A 20,909-nucleotide genomic window follows, 5' to 3' on the forward strand; every position below is an offset into this window, starting at 1 on the left:
TCTCTCTTTTACATATATTAAACACTGTCCGCTTAAAATGTTCTTGCGCTGTAGCCATGATGTTCAGCACAATTTCTGTAGGAAAGCAAAGAATACACATACACCCCTTATGCACACTCCATCATAGTAATAGGCTTTAACAAACATTTACAGATATGCATGCTTTAGCACCAAATATATGTAGTTACATTCAGTTTCAGGTTTTGTTTAAAGACTTTTGGTTTTCTTTTATATTGAGTATGTAATTAAAAATTCCATCAAAACACTACAGATTAGAAATAGTCAGCAATATTCAATTTGGATACAGCTTCTTGGTCACTATGGCAGTTTTTATTAACTGCATATCTACCCAAACCAATGTTCAGTTAGCTGCAGCAAAGGGTCACTTTATTTTGATTTATTTTACGAGGCAGGAAGTCTGGGTTGTTGTCCGGGAAAATAAGCAGACAGTATTGGAGAACTTCCAGATTTTGTTAAAGCTGGCTTTGGTGCTCCTGAAAAAAGAAAAACGTAAAAGTTAAAAAAATAAATAAAAATTATTACACATACACTACATTTAAAAAAAAAAAAAAAAAAAAATTACCAGTGCTCCAGGACAAGTTTTATACAGCTCTATTGTACACTCACACAGGAATTACATGTGCAGCTGTACACTGCATGCGGTCTGTGCCCAAGCCCTAATGTTGCTAACATTATAATACCTTTATCTTCCTTCTGTGAATACTTTTTAAACTCACCCGAACTTGCACCATTTACATTCTTTGGTACTTTGACAGGGACACTGGTATTTCTTTTAAGGTATTTCATATCCAATCCAGTTGGGTCGCTGTAACATCAATAAATCAATTCATTAAAATAAAAAATAATAAATTTAGGCCAGGTTCACGTGGCACAGTTTGTTAATTTTTGAGGATACTTCAATAAAAGAGGAAACAATAGATTCAGGCACAAAGGTCTGGCTGAGAGACTCTACTAGTGACCTGAAATGCAGAATGAGAATAAAAGAGGTTAAAAGATTGCTGCCCAAATCTCTCTATTTGTAATAAAATAATTTTTGGAGTGCAACATTTACAGTATAGTTCATCTTATTCTGTTGCCATTTCATAGATAGATTTTTTATTTATTTATTTTTTTTTTTTTTAATATCTAGAAAAAGCATCCAAACTGATATAATAAATATCCCCAACTATTTAGTTATTACGGTCTGGCTTCAAACCCCACCAACAAAATTTTCCTCAACTTGTAGCTTTTGGCCATAATTGTCAGCCACTTTCAAAATCATTAAGGAAAAAAACTACTGTGAAAGAGAACCCCACTAGAAAAGTTTAGCTAACCACTGTCTGGGTTTAGCAGAAAACAAGGACAAATTCACACACAAACATACCATGAGGTAGGTGGCAAAATAGGAGTGGATGCAGAAGGGATGTGTCTAGGATCAGAAGTGGCACTATGATCGGAAGGGAAATTTAAACTGAATCTCACCTATTGTGGGGAAAATAGAATTAAAAACAGACATTTTACACATTGCCTCCAAGTAAAAACTCAGAGAATATCATAAAATACAGCATGCACAGAGAGAATCCGATTGGACTGGAAAAATTTAATTGTGTAACAGCTGCTTTCCGCATTTGTGATTGCTAATGGGAATACCTCTTTCACATTGTGTAAAGTGCTCCCATAACCATCAAAATAATACACCCAATAAAACCCAAGTGATTTAAAAAAAAAAAAAAGCCTGCCTGAGGACCAAGCCTTGAACCATTAGGAACTGTTCTTAAAGCTGGGGTAAGGCTGTCTGTATAGTATTTAGATGTTACAGAAAGACCAAATGGATGAGACTTTGTTGAAGCAATGTATGCGTCATTATGAATAGGAAATTGAGCCTGGAAAAAGAAAATTATTTTTTTAAAATTCTGTGAAGGCTTTTCGTTAGATCAAATATGAAGGAAAAAAAATATGGTAAAAAAGGTATAATATAGCATTACTAGTATTTTTAAGAATAGTGAGCCTCTCAAGGCTCCATTTTTGTCATGGCACATGGGGACCGCCATTTTGCTGTATATCTCCAGCCCTGTATCCCTGGAATCAAACTGACCCATAGAATACAGGAGATATTTTATGTCAGGTGATTTAATTTTGGGTGCAAGAAAGTCATGCAAGCGCAGTTATTCTCCAATTCCACCCCACTCTGAATTTATTTCCGAGCTTCCCAGTACATTGTAGAGAACATGTTACAATTATTACAAATTGCAATAGTACAATTAGGTTTTTTTTCCTCGTTTATTTCACTGAGAGATAAAGCACCATGGGAATAGACCAGGCCACTAGGAGGCTGACAGTAGGAGTATGAAATGCTGCCGGTTACGCCCCTCCCTGGGCAATACTCTTTTCACAGACAATGTGGCATATGTTTATCAATACTGTATCTTTGCACTCCCATTCATAGTTTTAGACATTTATGAATCCATCATACAGGCCTTCGTAAATATGGATGATTTCTAGAATCTCCATAATTCTGGCTTACTATGAGACAAATATTTGGCGCAAAAATGGAGACAAATATTTGGCACACAACATGTAAATAAAATCTGTAACTCACAGGCTCTAAGGAACAAACTACAATTCTTGGCATAACATAAGCAGACAAATTCTCCTTCACTTATTGAGGAAAATATGTGGTGCACGGAAGGAATTTTTGTTGCATAAAGTAAATTGTTGTAAATTCCTTACACCATTTTAAACTTGGTCTACTGTGCACAGGAAATCTGCGCCATATTTGTTCTCGTTTCAGAAGGGTGTCGTAAATTTAGATACTACTTCTAAACCATGCCCATTTTTGTGCACAATTTTTCCAAAACTGTCTAGACTGTCATATTTTGATGTAATTTCTGATGCACACTGTTTAGAAATAAGAAGTGGTTGTGGAAAAAGAAGAGTTGCGCTCCAACTGGAAAAACTTTGAATTTGCGTGTTTGTCCTGGTACCTTCCTCTGAGGACCAGGGGAGAACTTGCTTTCTCCAAATAGGATGTTTGAGCAGACTGTATATAGGGGGAATGACTTTTTGGCTAGGGCTAAAGACGATAGGGGCAACCGGTCGTCACGTAGACTGAACCATGCCAGACAAACAACAATGGAGCGTATAGCTCCTCTGCCCCACGTATTGCGCTCCTTTAAAAAAATACTGTATATAACACGCCTTGAAGTGAATCAACAGGCTTTTATTCGTGTAAAAGCCTGTTGATTCATGTCAAGGCTGTTTATAAATAAGTCGTAAATGCTGTATACTATGAATTTTGGTGCAATTGTACACAAAAGTATCGGCTTTGGACTGATAAGTGTGCCCCAGTGTGGTAATCCATTTTAACTTGTTGTATGTAGGAGGCAGACACGACCTGATCCAGGTATTAGTCTTACGATTAGTTCACAACTGTACTTGGTGATTCTGTGAAGGTTAAAAGCATGTAATGTATGAAAAACATTGCTATCCTTAAAAGCTGAATGCTATATATAGTTGCTTATGCTTGAAACTGGTATAATGTTATATGATAAGATGGTGTCTGCATCCAGGATGGGTGAAAGATAAACAAATGCTAGGCTTGCAGCCAGAAGAAAGCTCCACAAGGTTACCACGCAGGACTGGGAGTAGCTGGCTATATATGGAACAGCTTAAACTTTTTCTGTTTTATTGAGATGTACCATACCAATCAGGAATGAATATGAAAACTTATGTTGTTGTTGTCATCTCTCTTCTCTGCTACTATTTAACCCCATGTTGTTTTAATAGTACATCAGTATTTCCTCCTTAGTTGAGAGAGGAACTAATACAAACATTGAGTGTCTGGTATAATGTCCTTACTGCTGGCACTTAGCCTAATTAATTAGGATGTCGACAGTTACCCAGGATTATTGGTCAATTAGTCATAAACACGTCTTTAACTTGATCAATTCTGTTCCCCATTCAGCTTTAAAAATATAGGGAGGAAACCCGGCAGACCACATTATAGTCTACGTGGTCTGCAGGTAACTGCTTTTAAAGCGAATTGGGTTTCTGTTTTTCGGGTCCCCAAGCTGACCTGAAGACTGCAAACCCAAGCGCAGAAGTGAACTTAGCCTTACGGGGTTACTATTCCAACCTGTTAACCATTTGCAAGGAGGACAAATCTTTCGCCCTATCCTGGACCTGAAGGGGCTCAACAGGTTCGTGTCTGCAGGTTCTGTGTGGAATCCCTGTAGTTAGCGATGGCATCCTTGGAAACTGGCAAATTGCTGTCGACCAACATCCGTGAAGCTTACCTCCACATTCCCATTGTGCAGTGCCATCAGCGTTTCCTGGTGGGTTTGCATCATTCTTAGTCTGTCACTCTCCCATTTGGACAGGCCTCTACCCCCGCTGTGCCACGTATTTACCAAGGTGATTGTGTCTCTCATGGCTATCCTCTGTTCCAGGGGAGTAGCTGTGATTACGTACTTAGACAACCTCCTGGTCAAACCTCCTTCTGTTACAGACAATCTGACCAGTTTGCAGATGACCCTGAAACTCCATCAATTCTGCTGACTCATCAACGAGAACAAGTTCTTTCTCGTGATCTCTCAGTGCCTGGAATTTGTGGGCATGGACCTCGACACGGACCAGGGCAAAAGTCTCCTCCCAGAGTTCAAGATTCTGGCCCTTTGGTCTTGTAGATCTCATCTTCAAAGGAACTCTCCTTGCTATCTTCGGTTCTGCATACAGGTCCTGGCCATGATGGTCTCGACCTTCGAGGCAGTCCCTTTACCTCTGGCATCCTTTGCAACTGGCGATTCTGGCCTCTGAGACAAGTCTCTGTCCAGTTTCGACCACCTGATTCTCCTGCCCCCTCGGGTTCGTTGTGAGCTTCTTTACTGGCTCTCCTCAACAGGATTCTCTCAGGGGAAAGTCCTTTCACAGTCTCCATTTTCAGGGGAACTCCACTGACACCAGTCTTTCTGGCTGGGGAGTAACCTTCAATATCTTGACTGTTCTGGGCCTGTGGTCCAAGGCAGAATCCCCCCTCCAGATTAACCTGCTGGAACTGAGGGTCATCTTCTTAGCCCTGCCTAAATAAACCTCTCTTGCCTCCGGTCAGAGTCCATACTGACAACTTCACCATGGTCAACTACTTGAACATCATGGGGACCCCAAATAGCAAAACGGCCTTACTAGAAGCCTCTCACTCTCTTCTTTGCGTGCAGCTTCATGTTCTGGCTCTTTTGGTGGGTCACATTCAAGGTGTGGGCAATTGGGTGGAAGACTACCTAAGCCAAGAAAAACTTGACTAAGGCGAGTGGTCGCTTCATCAGAAGATCTTCCTCCAGCTGTGCTCCCAGTGAGGTACACCTGACATCGACCTGTTGCCAGGTAGTGAAGAACCCCCCTTATCAGTAAAAATATGTTCTCCACTGCCCAGTCATCATCCACTTGACAGTACAGTGATATCGGTAGCTGAACTAATGGCACTAATCTCAGCAACGAGGGCAGCTATTGACAAAATTAAAAACACCAAGAAATTCTGTGGAGTAGCACCTATGTAACAGTATATAAAGATTAACAGTTTTGAGCGCAAGACAGAGTTCCTGGTCAGATATGCTGCAACTTTCAGGGACAAAATAATTTATTATACTGACACCATAATTGGGTGTTGCATGTGTAAAAACAAAAGCATAATGTATCAATTTTAAAAAAAAAAAAAAAAAAAAAAAAAAAAAAAAACACACACCCAAAAACTAATGTATACAAAAATGTATTTTGCACCCAAAGCAAAACCTCTTATTCAATGTCAAGTACCAGAAACCATTTTCTCTGGAATTTAAACAACATGTTATTTTATAGACATAGGAGTGTGAAAGCATGAGAATACATGAAGGAATAAACATTTACTAAAAATCTGTGCCGTCAGAAGTGCAACAGCTGGTCTTAAAGAAAAGAGCAAACAGTTTCTCTGCTCATCACAATTCATACAGTCCACAGCAAAGTGTTCCATATCTTTTTTCATGGAACCTAAGGGATACATTTTATACTTTAAAACACCTGTCCAGATATTCTTAAGAATTGTTTCCTACTTCATATTACCATCAGATTTAGTTTACAGCCATCTGTTGCACACCTGAGAAACATAGCAAAACATTCGTATTGCGCACTGGGGAGCCATCTGAAAAACTCCTCTACTTGAATTGCCTTAAAAGAATTATATCATTAACTTAATGCTTATCAAAAATTAATGTGGAACAGTCAAATTTAAAGAAACATTAACAGTTAAAAGAATAATTTTCAATGTCTACAGGCATCACTGTGAAATCAGTAGTGACAAATTTCATGGTTATAAGGTTGAGTTCACATCTGCATTGTTGGAGAGTCAGAGAAAACAAAGTCACCATTATAGTCAGGGCTCGTTCACATCTGCGGCCCGGTCTCCGTACTTAGGTTTCCGTTTCCTGCCTAAAACACAGGCAGGATACGGAAACCTGCAGGAGACTTTCTCACCCATTCATTTGAATGGGTGAGAAAGCTGTCCGGCCGTGCGCGGCGGTGAGCGTTTTGCGCTCTCCGCCGCAAAACCGGGTTTTATAATCCGGACACAGAGTCGGACATGCAGTACTCTGTGTCCGGATAAAAAAATCCGGTTTCGTGGCAGAGAGCGCAAAACGCTCACTGCCGCGCACGGCCGGACCCGGTCTGTGGTTTCCGTCTTCTGGCATGCAGAAGACGGAAACCACAGAACGGAGACCCCAGACGCAGGTGTGAACCCAGCGTCAATGGTATCCGCCACTGTCTGTGTAACCGCTGTTGTTGTGGTCCAGCGCTCCACTGTTCAGGTTCCCGAAAGACCCCAAAGATGGAGAGCATGGCGCTAGTAAGAACCCAGTGTTAGCTACCACCCAATTTAGTTTCCTGTCAGTCACTCAAGCAATTAAGCATGTCTTTGTTACCAGATTATGTTTTAGAAAATACTTCCATCACTTTTACGAGACAGATTAACCCTAACTTTTGCAGTGGTTTCCATATATTTTGCACAGGGCCAGGGCAATTTTCACAATTTTGAGATGGAAAAATAAAACCTAAATTGCAATGTTAAAAAATTATACTAATTCTCCCATGCCTATATATTTTCTTAAAGTAGGCTACGAATAAGGAAACTTCTTCCGAAACGTGTCAGCCCAGACACAATTTCGCATGATGGGGATGTTTTTGTATAAGAACCCCGGTATTTTAATATGATTCAATAAAGGTCGATTTTAGGATATATGGCAGTGCGGGATTTTCTTCATATTTTCCACTGTTTGAACGTTCCAAGTCGATGGAACCATCATAGTCCGTGCACCCGGATCTGAAGTAATGATGTGAGTTTTTAATTTTTATTAACTATATTGCAAGTGGGCTGTGATTTCCCTCCCCCTGATCCTTTATTGTTGAATGTGAATACTAGGGCTGGTTTCAAATCAGAGTAACACTGTTGCTTTATTGATCACATATTCAGATTGAAACCTCTACAGTTTTTGTGATTCAGATGTTAAAGAGTCCCAATTCTAGATCTGATGACCTACTGAAAGTCCAGGTATTTAATTTGTACTGTATGTGCAAATCAAAAAAAAACAAAAAAAAACCAAAAAAAAAACCACATTACACTCAGGTGACAGAAGCCAAAAAACTGGCATTTATATGGTGACATTCAGTGGGTGAAAATGTGTTATCTGATTGACTAAGGGCTAGTTCACATGTGGGGCGCCCGCGCAGGTTTTGACACAATCTCTCTCTGGTCAAAACCCGCCTGCCGTGACCATCGCGGTCGCGGTTTTCCCCTCCTATGTTGGCTCAAATGAATGAGCCGACATAGGAGGGTGCTGCCGCTAGGCGGAAGCCGCGGTCCAGCGCGCTGCGGCTTCCGTCTGAAGAAAGGGCATGTCGCTTCTTTTTTCCGCTAGCAGCAGCCCGCCGCTAGTGGAAAAAAGAAGCCCGGCGGTCTACATAGACCACCATTGTAAAGGGGCGGATTTTGAAGCGAAATCCGCCCCTTTGTTCACGTGTGAACGAGCCCTAACTTGACCACGTGTCAGAAGTGTTTTATACGTTCATCTCTAGTGTGTAACGGATATCACTAGAGACGGTCGGCATATTTTACTCTATAAAGATCAGGTATAGACAGGGTAGGGACAGGACCAAATGTATAACTTTATTGAGGTCTATGTGTTGTGTAAGTGTTTGGTTTAACACTTTTGGCGTTGCAATCTGGAGGATGGTAAACATTTGGATCACAATGCCAATAAACTTCCTGGTTCTGTTGAGAGGAATATTACATAAGAGTACAACTCTGATAAGGCTCAGAGGAGTATTATATTATCCCTCTATAGGACAAATCAGAATAAAAAGTATAGTATAGTAGTATAGTATAGAAGGGGGTTCTGTTTTCAAAAAGTTTGAGAACCACTGCTTTAGAGCCTAAACAATACTAGCCAGATGAAGTTATATGTTGTGCTGTAAAAGACAATGACATATACAATGAGGCAGATGTACTTTACTAAGTTTTCAACAATGCAAAATTAAATCTGGCAAAATTTAAAACGGCCTAGTCTATCAGTGTCAAACGCTGTTTGATATATCTGGCATATTCTTAGACTGTTTATGTCTGCTACTTATTACTTGGCTTCGATTAGGACAAAAGATGTGACAAATGTTGTTACATTTTGTGCCATTTTATGCAACTTAGGATCTATCTATTTTCTCATACACTCCACACAAGTTGTACAATGTGTGTAAATAGAGTCTAAAACACTTATATAGGTCACAAAACCTTTAAACAGTTTACTATTAGAGATGAGCGAACAGTAAAATATTCGATGTTCGTTATTCGTTTCGAATAGCATCTCAATATTCGACTATTCGAACAAATATCGAACCCCATTATAGTCTATGGGAGAAAATGCTTCGTTTCAGGGGATCCCACCATTCGACTCAGGAGGGTCACCAAGTCCACTTTTAAACCTCAGCAAATGATGCCAACACCTCTAAAATGCAACTGGGACAGCAGGGGAAGCATTTCTGGGGGTATCTAACACACCAAAGACCCTCTATTACCCCAACATCACAGCCTAACAACTACAAACTTTCCACATTCAAAAAAAACCTCTATCAAAGTGGGAAAATACCTGGAAACCTTCTTTACTCCCCAAATGGATGGGCACAAACCCAAATTTAAGCTCAAAAAACATTAACAAGCACCCCTTTAAATCACGTTGCCCATGACAACCACAGATGGAATAGACGATGTGAAATCCAAAAGCCCTCACCCTTAACTGTCATTTTGAGTGAGGTGTGTGTGTGTGTGTGTGTGTGTGTGTGTGTGTGTGTGTGTGATATGTGGTAAGACCTTCCAAAATTCATTTTTCTATCCCTTAAAGGGGTTGTCCCATGTCGCATACTCACCCGTCTTCGTTCCTCTAAAATCTTCTGTCTTCCGGCTTGGTTTCGTCATTGGTAGGCGGGGTCATATATGCAAAGCCAAGTGGCGAGATGCCGCCGGCCCTGCGTGCGCGCTCATGCACCAGTCTACCCTTCACAATGCAAATACAGACCCGACACCCTGCGGGTCTGTATTCGCATTGTGAAGGTTAGACTGGTGTATGAGCGCGCACGCAGGGCCGGCGGCATCTCGCCGCTTGGCTTTGCATATGTGACCCCGGAGCGGAGCGGAACAGCATTACTTCTGCCGCTGCTGTCTTCATGCAGGGCAGAAGAATAGCGATGTGCCTGTGCCGGCGTCTAACAGTCCCCAGCATCTGCCTATTACAGCGGATGCCGGGGAGTTAGACGCCGGCACAAGTGAGGCAGCAACGTCTCTATGCTTCTGCCCTGCATGAAGCCAGCAGCGGCAGAAGCGATGCTGTTATTCCGCTCCTCCGCCCCCTGCCCCGGAATAGCAGCATCGCTTCTGCCGCTGCTGGCTTCATGCAGGGCAGAAGCATAGAGATGTTGCTGCTAGAGATGAGCGAACAGTGTTCTATCGAACTCATGTACGATCGGATATTAGGCTGTTCGGCATGTTCGAATCGAATACCGCGTGGTAAAGTGCGCCATTACTCGATTCCCCTCCCACCTTCCCTGGCGCCTTTTTTGCTCCAATAACAGCGCAGGGTAAGTGGGAAAGGAACTAAGACACCGGTGACGTTGAAAAAAGTAGAGAAGAAAGAAAGAAGAGAACCAACAGCTCTTGTAAGAGCTAAATTCCAGGGAGAAGCTTGTCAGTGTAACGTGGCACTGACTGGCTCAATCGCCGCAACCCAGCTTTCCCTGGAACCTGAATGGAATACACTGACAGTGTATTCCCGTATACCCTATATATACACCCCCGATCCCCGTTCCAATGGTGTGCCCCCCCACCTTCACCCCAGAAATACCCTGCAAGTCCCCTAGCAATAGAATTGGGGCTATATACACCCACTATTTTTGCTACTGCCATATAGTGCCATTGTCTGACTGGGAATTCCAAGAATATATTGGGGTTACAAATACCCTCATTTCTTGCTACTGCCATATAGTGCCATTGTCTGACTGGGAATTCCAAGAATATATTGGGGTTACAAATACCTTCAAGTTCTGCCACTGACATATAGTGCCAATTTCTGACTGGGAATTCAAAGAATATATTGGGGTTACAAATACCCTCATTTCTTGCTACTGCCATATAGTGCCAGTTTCTGACTGGGAATTCAAAGAATATATTGGGGTTACAAATACCCTCATTTCTTGCTACTGCCATATAATGCCATTGTCTGACTGGGAATTCCAAGAATATATTGGGGTTACAAATACCCTCATTTCTTGCTACTGCCATATAGTGCCAGTTTCTGACTGGGAATTCAAAGAATATATTGGGGTTACAAATACCCTCATTTCTTGCTACTGCCATATAGTGCCATTGTCTGACTGGGAATTACAATAATATATTGGGGTTACAAATACCCTCATTTCTTGCTACTGCCATATAGTGCCATTGTCTGACTGGGAATTCCAAGAATATATTGGGGTTACAAATACCTTCATTTCTTGCTACTGCCATATAGTGCCATTGTCTGACTGGGAATTCCAATAATATATTGGGGTTACAAATACCTTCAAGTCCTGCCACTGCCATATAGTGCCATTGTCTGACTGGGAATTCCAAGAATATATTGGGGTTACAAATACCCTCATTTCTTGCTACTGCCATATAGTGCCATTGTCTGACTGGGAATTCCAATAATATATTGGGGTTACAAATACCTTCAAGTCCTGCCACTGACATATAGTGCCAGTTTCTGACTGGGAATTCAAAGAATATATTGGGGTTACAAATACCCTCATTTCTTGCTACTGCCATATAGTGCCATTGTCTGGCTGGGAATTCAAAGAATATATTGGGGTTACAAATACATTCAAGTCCTGCCACTGACATATAGTGCCAATTTCTGACTGGGAATTCAAAGAATATATTGGGGTTACAAATACCCTCATTTCTTGCTACTGCCATATAGTGCCATTGTCTGACTGGGAATTCCAATAATATATTGGGGTTACAAATACCTTCAAGTCCTGCCACTGACATATAGTGCCAGTTTCTGACTGGGAATTCAAAGAATATATTGGGGTTACAAATACCCTCATTTCTTGCTACTGCTATATAGTGCCATTGTCTGACTGGGAATTCCAAGAATATATTGGGGTTACAAATACCTTCAAGTCCTGCCACTGACATATAGTGCCAGTTTCTGACTGGGAATTCAAAGAATATATTGGGGTTACAAATACCCTCATTTCTTGCTACTGCCATATAGTGCCAGTTTCTGACTGGGAATTCAAAGAATATATTGGGGTTACAAATACCCTGATTTCTTGCTACTGTCATATAGTGCCATTGTCTGACTGGGAATTCAAAGAATATATTGGGGTTACAAATACATTCAAGTCCTGCCACTGACATATAGTGCCAATTTCTGACTGGGAATTCAAAGAATATATTGGGGTTACAAATACCCTCATTTCTTGCTACTGCCATATAGTGCCATTGTCTGACTGGGAATTCCAAGAATATATTGGGATTACAAATACCCTCATTTCTTGCTACTGCCATATAGTGCCATTGTCTGACTGGGAATTCCAATAATATATTGGGGTTACAAATACCTTCAAGTCCTGCCACTGCCATATAGTGCCATTGTCTGACTGGGAATTCCAAGAATATATTGGGGTTACAAATACCCTCATTTCTTGCTACTGCCATATAGTGCCATTGTCTGACTGGGAATTCCAAGAATATATTGGGGTTACAAATACCTTCAAGTTCTGCCACTGACATATAGTGCCATTGTCTGACTGGGAATTCCAAGAATATATTGGGGTTACAAATACCCTCATTTCTTGCTACTGCCATATAGTGCCATTGTCTGACTGGGAATTCCAATAATATATTGGGGTTACAAATACCTTCAAGTCCTGCCACTGCCATATAGTGCCATTGTCTGACTGGGAATTCCAAGAATATATTGGGGTTACAAATACCCTCATTTCTTGCTACTGCCATATAGTGCCATTGTCTGACTGGGAATTCCAATAATATATTGGGGTTACAAATACCTTCAAGTCCTGCCACTGACATATAGTGCCAGTTTCTGAGTGGGAATTCAAAGAATATATTGGGGTTACAAATACCCTTATTTCTTGCTACTGCCATATAGTGCCATTGTCTGACACGGAATTCCAAGAATATATTGGGGTTACAAATACCCTCATTTCTTGCTACTGCCATATAGTGCCAGTTTCTGACTGGGAATTCAAAGAATATATTGGGGTTACAAATACCCTCATTTCTTGCTACTGCAATATAGTGCCATTGTCTGACTGGGAATTCCAAGAATATATTGGGGTTACAAATACCCTCATTTCTTGCTACTGCCATATTGTGCCATTGTCTGACTGGGAATTCCAATAATATATTGGGGTTACAAATACATTCAAGTCCTGCCATTGACATATAGTGCCAATTTCTGACTGGGAATTCAAAGAATATATTGGGGTTACAAATACCCTCATTTCTTGCTACTGCTATATAGTACCATTGTCTAACTGGGAATTCCAAGAATATATTGGGGTTACAAATACCTTCAAGTTCTGCCACTGACATATAGTGCCAGTTTCTGACTGGGAATTCAAAGAATATATTGGGGTTACAAATACCCTCATTTCTTGCTACTGCCATATAGTGCCAGTTTCTGACTGGGAATTCAAAGAATATATTGGGGTTACAAATACCCTCATTTCTTGCTACTGCCATATAGTGCCATTGTCTGACTGGGAATTCCAAGAATATATTGGGGTTACAAATACCCTCATTTCTTGCTACTGCCATATAGTGCCATTGTCTGACTGGGAATTCCAAGAATATATTGGGGTTACAAATACCTTCAAGTCCTGCCACTGCCATATAGTGCCATTTTCTGACTGGGAATTCCAAGAATATATTGGGGTTACAAATACCTTCAAGTTCTGCCACTGACATATAGTGCCAGTTTCTGACTGGGAATTCAAAGAATATATTGGGGTTACAAATACCCTCATTTCTTGCTACTGCCATATAGTGCCATTGTCTGACTGGGAATTCCAAGAATATATTGGGGTTACAAATACCCTCATTTCTTGCTACTGCCATATAGTGCCAGTTTCTGACTGGGAATTCAAAGAATATATTGGGGTTACAAATACCCTCATTTCTTGCTACTGCAATATAGTGCCATTGTCTGACTGGGAATTCCAAGAATATATTGGGGTTACAAATACCCTCATTTCTTGCTACTGCCATATAGTGCCATTGTCTGACTGGGAATTCCAATAATATATTGGGGTTACAAATACCTTCAAGTCCTGCCACTGACATATAGTGCCAATTTCTGACTGGGAATTCAAAGAATATATTGGGGTTACAAATACCCTCATTTTTTGCTACTGCTATATAGTGCCATTGTCTGACTGGGAATTCCAAGAATATATTGGGGTTACAAATACCCTCATTTCTTGCTACTGCCATATAGTGCCATTGTCTGACTGGGAATTCCAAGAATATATTGGGGTTACAAATACATTCAAGTCCTGCCATTGACATATAGTGCCAGTTTCTGACTGGGAATTCAAAGAATATATTGGGGTTACAAATACCCTCATTTCTTGCTACTGCCATATAGTGCCATTGTCTGACTGGGAATTCCAAGAATATATTGGGGTTACAAATACCCTCATTTCTTGCTACTGCCATATAGTGCCATTGTCTGACTGGGAATTCCAAGAATATATTGGGGTTACAAATACCCTCATTTCTTGCTACTGCCATATAGTGCCATTGTCTGACTGGGAATTCCAAGAATATATTGGGGTTACAAATATCTTCAAGTCCTGCCACTGCCATATAGTGCCATTGTCTGACTGGGAATTCCAAGAATATATTGGGGTTACAAATACCCTCTTTTCTTGCTACTGCCATATAGTGCCAGTTTCTGACTGGGAATTCAAAGAATATATTGGGGTTACAAATACCCTGATTTCTTGCTACTGTCATATAGTGCCATTGTCTGACTGGGAATTCAAAGAATATATTGGGGTTACAAATACATTCAAGTCCTGCCACTGACATATAGTGCCAATTTCTGACTGGGAATTCAAAGAATATATTGGGGTTACAAATACCCTCATTTCTTGCTACTGCCATATAGTGCCATTGTCTGACTGGGAATTCCAAGAATATATTGGGATTACAAATACCCTCATTTCTTGCTACTGCCATATAGTGCCATTGTCTGACTGGGAATTCCAAGAATATATTGGGGTTACAAATACCCTCATTTCTTGCTACTGCCATATAGTGCCATTGTCTGACTGGGAATTCCAAGAATATATTGGGGTTACAAATACATTCAAGTCCTGCCATTGACATATAGTGCCAGTTTCTGACTGGGAATTCAAAGAATATATTGGGGTTACAAATACCCTCTTTTCTTGCTACTGCCATATAGTGCCAGTTTCTGACTGGGAATTCAAAGAATATATTGGGGTTACAAATACCCTGATTTCTTGCTACTGTCATATAGTGCCATTGTCTGACTGGGAATTCAAAGAATATATTGGGGTTACAAATACATTCAAGTCCTGCCACTGACATATAGTGCCAATTTCTGACTGGGAATTCAAAGAATATATTGGGGTTACAAATACCCTCATTTCTTGCTACTGCCATATAGTGCCATTGTCTGACTGGGAATTCCAAGAATATATTGGGGTTACAAATACCCTCATTTCTTGCTACTGCCATATAGTGCCATTGTCTGACTGGGAATTCCAAGAATATATTGGGGTTACAAATACCCTCATTTCTTGCTACTGCCATATAGTGCCATTGTCTGACTGGGAATTCCAAGAATATATTGGGGTTACAAATATCTTCAAGTCCTGCCACTGCCATATAGTGCCATTGTCTGACTGGGAATTCCAAGAATATATTGGGGTTACAAATACCCTCTTTTCTTGCTACTGCCATATAGTGCCAGTTTCTGACTGGGAATTCAAAATGCGCAAGGCTCCCGGAAAGGGATGTGGACGAGGCCGTGGGCGAGGTCGGGGGAATGGTTCTGGGGAGCAAGGTAGCAGTGAAGCCACAGGGCGTCCCGTGCCTACTCCTGTGGGGCAGCAAGCATTGTGCCACTCCACAGTGCCAGGGTTGCTTGCCACATTAACTAAACTGCAGGGTACAAACCTTAGTAGGCCCGAGAACCAGGAACAGGTCTTGCAATGGCTGTCGGATAACGCTTACAGCACATTGTCCAGCAGCCAGTCAGGCTCTGCCTCCTCTCCTACTATTACCCAACAGTCTTGTCCTCCTTCCTCCCAAAATTCCCAAGCTTCACAGAACAATAACCCCAACTGTCCCTGCTCCCCAGAGCTGTTCTCCGCTCCTTTCATTGTCCCTCAACCTGCCCCTCCATGTCGCGATTCCATGGACCTAACAGAGGAGCATCTGTGTCCAGATGCTCAAACACTAGAGTCTCCTCCATCTTCGTTCGATTTGGTGGTGGATGACCAGCAACCCACCCTCATCGACGATGATGTGACGCAGTTGCCGTCAGGGCATCCAGTTGACCTGCGCATTGTGCGGGAGGAGGAGATGAGACAGGAGTTGGAAGAGGAAGTGGTGGATGATGAGGACACTGACCCGACCTGGACAGGGGGGATGTCAAGCGGGGAAAGTAGTGTGGATGTTGAGGCAGGTGCAGCACCAAAAAGGGTAGCTAGAGGCAGAGGTCAGCAGCTTAGGCGAAGCCAGGCCACACCCGGAATCTCCCAAGATGTTCCAGTTCGTACCCAGCCCCGAAAAACTCCCACCTCGAGGGCACGTTTCTCGAAGGTGTGGAGTTTTTTTCAAGGAATGCGCGGAGGACAGATAATAGTGTTGTCTGCACAATTTGCCTCTCGAAATTGATTAGGGGCTCTGAGAAGAGCAACCTGTCCACCACTTAAATGCACCGTCATTTGGAATCCAAGCACTGGAATCAGTGGCAGGCAGCAACGGCAGGACAAAGGCCGGCTGCCGTTCACGCCACTGCCTCTGCCTCTGCTGACTGTGCTGGCGATGCACTCCAGAGGACGAGCCAGGACACCACTTCATCTGCCTCCGCCACTTTGTTGACTTCTTCCTCATCCTCCCCTGTTCCTGTCTTTTCTCCTTCTCCTGCACCATCAAAGGCACCATCAGGCGCTTCTTTACAACAACCCACCATCTCTCAGACATTGGAGCGGCGGCAGAAATACACTGCTAACCACCCACACGCGCAAGCCTTGAACGCCAACATCGCTAAACTGCTGGCCCAGGAGATGTTGGCGTTCCGGCTTGTTGAAACTTCCGCCTTCCTGGACCTGATGGCAACTGCGGCACCTCGCTATGCCGTCCCTACTTCTCCCGGTGTGCCGTCCCCGCCTTGCACCAGCACGTGTCACTCAACATCAGGCGGGCCCTTAGTTCCGCGCTTTGCACAAAGGTCCACTTGACCACCGACGCGTGGACAAGTGCATGCGGACAGGGACGCTACATTTCACTGACGGCACACTGGGTGAATGTCGTTGAGGCTGGGACTGCTTTCCAAACTGGCCCGGTGTACCTTGTCTCCCCGCCTAACATTCCTGGCAGGGACACGAGAAGAACACCCCCCTCCTCCTCCACCGCCTCCTCCGCCACCGCCTCCTCCTCCGCTGTTAGATTGACCCCAGCTACGTTGCAGCACTGGCGTTGGTAGACGTCAGCAGGCCGTGCTGAAGCTGATCAGCTTGGGGGACAGACAGCACACTGCCTTCGAGGTGAGGGATGCCCTCCTCGATGAGACGGCAATATGGTTTGAGCCGCTGCACCTGGGCCCAGGCATGGTCGTTTGTGATAACGGCCGGAACCTGGTAGCAGCTCTGGAGCTTGCCGGACTCCAACATGTTCCATGCCTGGCCCACGTCTTCAACCTAGTGGTGCAACGTTTCCTAAAGAGCTACCCCAATGTTCCAGAGCTACTGGTGAAAGTGCGGCGCATGTGCGCCCACTTTCACAAGTCGACAGTAGCCGCTGCTAGCTTAAAATCTCTCCAGCAACGCCTGCATGTGCCACAACACCGGCTTTTGTGCGACGTCCCCACACGCTGGAACTCAACGTTTCAGATGTTGAATAGAGTGGTTGAGCAGCAGAGACCTTTGATGGAATACCAGCTACAAAACCCTAGGGTGCCACAAAGTCAGCTGCCTCAGTTTCTCATCCATGAGTGGCCATGGATGAGAGACCTTTGTGACATCCTACGGGTGTTTGAGGAGTCCACAAGGAGGGTGAGCTCTGAGGATGCGATGGTGAGCCTTACAATCCCGCTCTTGTGTGTTCTGAGAGAATCCCTGATTGACATCAGAGATAACTCAGATCACACAGAGGAGTCAGGGATAGCATCCGATCCGTCACAGCTGGAGAGTAGGTCCACACATCTGTCCGCTTCATCGCGTTTAATGGAGGAGGAGGAGGAGGAGGAAGAGTTGTCCGATGATGTGATGGTGATACAGGAGGCTTCCGGGCAACTTCGAATCATCCCATTGTTGCAGCGCGGATGGGTAGACATGGAGGATGAGGAGGAAATGGAGATTGAACTTTCCGGTGGGGCCAGAGGAGTCATGCCAACTAACACTGTGGCAGACATGGCTGAGTTCATGTTGGGGTGCTTTACAACCGACAAGCGTATTGTCAAAATCATGGAGGACAACCAGTACTGGATCTTTGCTATCCTTGACCCCCGGTATAAAAACAACATCTCCTCTTTTATTCCGGTAGAGGGGAGGGCCAATCGCATCAATGCTTGCCACAAGCAATTGGTGCAGAATATGATGGAGATGTTTCCAGCATGTGACGTTGGCGGCAGGGAGGGCAGTTCCTCCAGTAGGCGACCAAGTTCTCACCGGTCCACACAAACGAGGGGCACACTGTCTAAGGTCTGGGACACCTTGATGGCACCCCCTCGCCAAAGTGCCACCACGGAGGGTCCTAGTGTCACCAGGCGTGAGAAGTATAGGCGCATGTTGCGGGAATACCTTTCCGACCACAGCCCTGTCCTCTCCGACCCCTCTGTCAGCTGAGAGTGCCGACCGGCTCACTTTGATAAAAATGAACCACCACTGGATAGAGCCTTCATTTTCGTGCCCACCTGTGTAAAGCACCCCAACATGAAACTCCATGTCTGTGCTCAACCTCTCCAATTCCTTCGCATCCTCATACTCATCCACCATAAGCGTTGCACAATTCTGCTAATACTAGGCTCCCTCCACCCTGATTTCCCCCAACTCTGCTGGTTAGAGGCTCCCTCCACCCTGATTTCCCCCAACTCTGCTGGTTAGAGGCTCCCTCCACCCTGATTTCCCCCAACTCTGCTGGTTAGAGGCTCCCTCCACCCTGATTTCCCCCAACTCTGCTGGTTAGAGGCTCCCTCCACCATGAATTGGTCCAAACTGGGATTTTTAGAGGCTCCCTCCACCATGAATTGGTCCAAACTGGGGTTTTTAGAGGCTCCCTCCACCATGAACTTCCCATAGCTTGGCTGTTTAGAGGCTCCCTCCACCATGAATTGGTCCAAACTGGGGTTTTTAGAGGCTCCCTCCACCATGAATTTTCCCAAACTCTGCTGGTTAGAGGCTCAATCCACCCTGATTTTCAAAACAAATGGTGCCAACCTCAACTTACTACACGGGTCAAATTCACTGCTGGTGACAAGCTCTCCTCACTCCAAGTGCCAAATACACATGTTTCAAGGTGTTTTCCTACTGTCTGAGAGGTGGTATTGAGTGTGTAAAGTGTGTAGTTGTTAGGCTGTGATGTTGGGGTAATAGAGGGTCTTTGGTGTGTTAGATGCCCCCAGACGTGCTTCCCCTGCTGTCCCAGTGTCATTCCAGAGGTGTTGGCATCATTTCCTGGGGTGTCATAGTGGACTTGGTGACCCTCCAGACACGGATTTGGGTTTCCCCCTTAACGAGTATATGTTCCCCATAGACTATAATGGGGTTCGAAACCCGTTCGAACACACGAACAGTGAGCGGCTGTTCGATTCGAATTTCGAACCTCGAACATTTTAGTGTTCGCTCATCTCTAGTTGCTGCTTCACTTGTGCCGGCGTCTAACCCTGTATTGGCGGCCCCTTCCCCCCAAAGGGTAAACTACCCCCCCCTCCAGGCTCGCTCCTGTGCACTTAGCCCCTCCCCCTCCCCGAGAGCAGGCTGACACATCACTTGACTCAGGAGCAGCTAGGTCAGGGCTGTGGCCACAAAAAAATGAATAAAGTGTTATAGTGGACAAACAAAGCAGTTTTGCTGAAGCAATGTATTTAGGAAAAGTCTTACATTCACATTAATAAGCATTATAGATAGGATCCTTGTGACGGGACAACCCCTTTAACAGGAGCCCTTCCAAATTAAGTTAGAGGCCCTTAAGCTAAGCTACCAGCAGAGATTGAGGCCGTTTAGGTGCCTTCAGCCTTTTACCTGAAGAGTTTTAGGTCCTTTAACTTAGTTCAGCCTTGCACCAGCAGAGATTTGTTGGTTCTTTGGGTGAGTTAAGCCTTTAAACAGCAGAGATTTAGTTTTTGGCCCTTGGCGTGAGTACAGCCTTTAAAATACAGTGTTTTGGGCCTTTGGAGTGAGTACAGCCTTGCAACAGCAGTGTTTTATGCCCTTGGGGTGACTAGAGCCATGCAGCAGCAGTGTTTCATTTTTTGGCCCTTGGGGTGACCCCTAAATAGTTAGATTTCAGGCCCTTGGGGGTGAGCCCTAAAAAATTTAGTTGCAACCCACTGGGGGGGGGATAATGGAAATATTTTTATATATATATAAAAAAAAAAATAATTCACATCCAGAAGTAGGGGCTGGGGTTGTAGGAGGAGGAGGAGGATGAGGAGGAAGAGTAAATTGGGTGCTGGCAGCTTCTCTCCAGTACCTGAACTATGGAGTGGATACCCAGCTGGTTATCCACGTCCTCCCCCATGTCCCCTACTGCTGCTGGCGGCCCCTCTCCAGTACCTGGACTGTGGAGTGGATATACAGCTGGGTATCTACATCCTAGCCCACGTCCCCTGCTCATAATGACGAAGGACACTGCTGGTAGCCCCTCTCCAGTACTTGGACTGTGGACTAGACACACAGCTGGGTATGCACGTCCACGTCCTCTGCTGCTACTGACGAGGGGCACTGCTGGCAGCCCCTCTCCAGTACCTGGACTGTAGAGTGCATATACAGCTGGGTATGCACGTCCACGTCCTTGCACACGTCCCCTGCTGCTACTGACAAGAGGCAATGCTGGCAGCCCCTCTCCAGTACCT

General features: G+C 43.8%; 1 protein-coding gene across 1 annotated transcript in view; it reads right to left on the minus strand.

Moving 5' to 3' along the window:
- Positions 1-207: 207 nt before the first annotated feature.
- Positions 208-20,909, minus strand: part of LOC142194330 (spindle assembly abnormal protein 6 homolog) — a 67,079-nt gene continuing 46,377 nt past the window's right edge. The window contains exons 14-16 of the mRNA XM_075263389.1: positions 1,385-1,482; positions 738-826; positions 208-494 (exon numbers count right to left, since the gene is read on the minus strand). Coding sequence (XP_075119490.1) covers positions 403-494; positions 738-826; positions 1,385-1,482 — 279 coding nt within the window. The 3' untranslated portion in view covers positions 208-402. The remainder of the gene's footprint in view (positions 495-737; positions 827-1,384; positions 1,483-20,909) is intronic.

Source organism: Leptodactylus fuscus, chromosome 1 (assembly GCF_031893055.1).
Source record: "Leptodactylus fuscus isolate aLepFus1 chromosome 1, aLepFus1.hap2, whole genome shotgun sequence".
Classification (NCBI taxonomy): Eukaryota; Metazoa; Chordata; class Amphibia; order Anura; family Leptodactylidae; genus Leptodactylus; species Leptodactylus fuscus.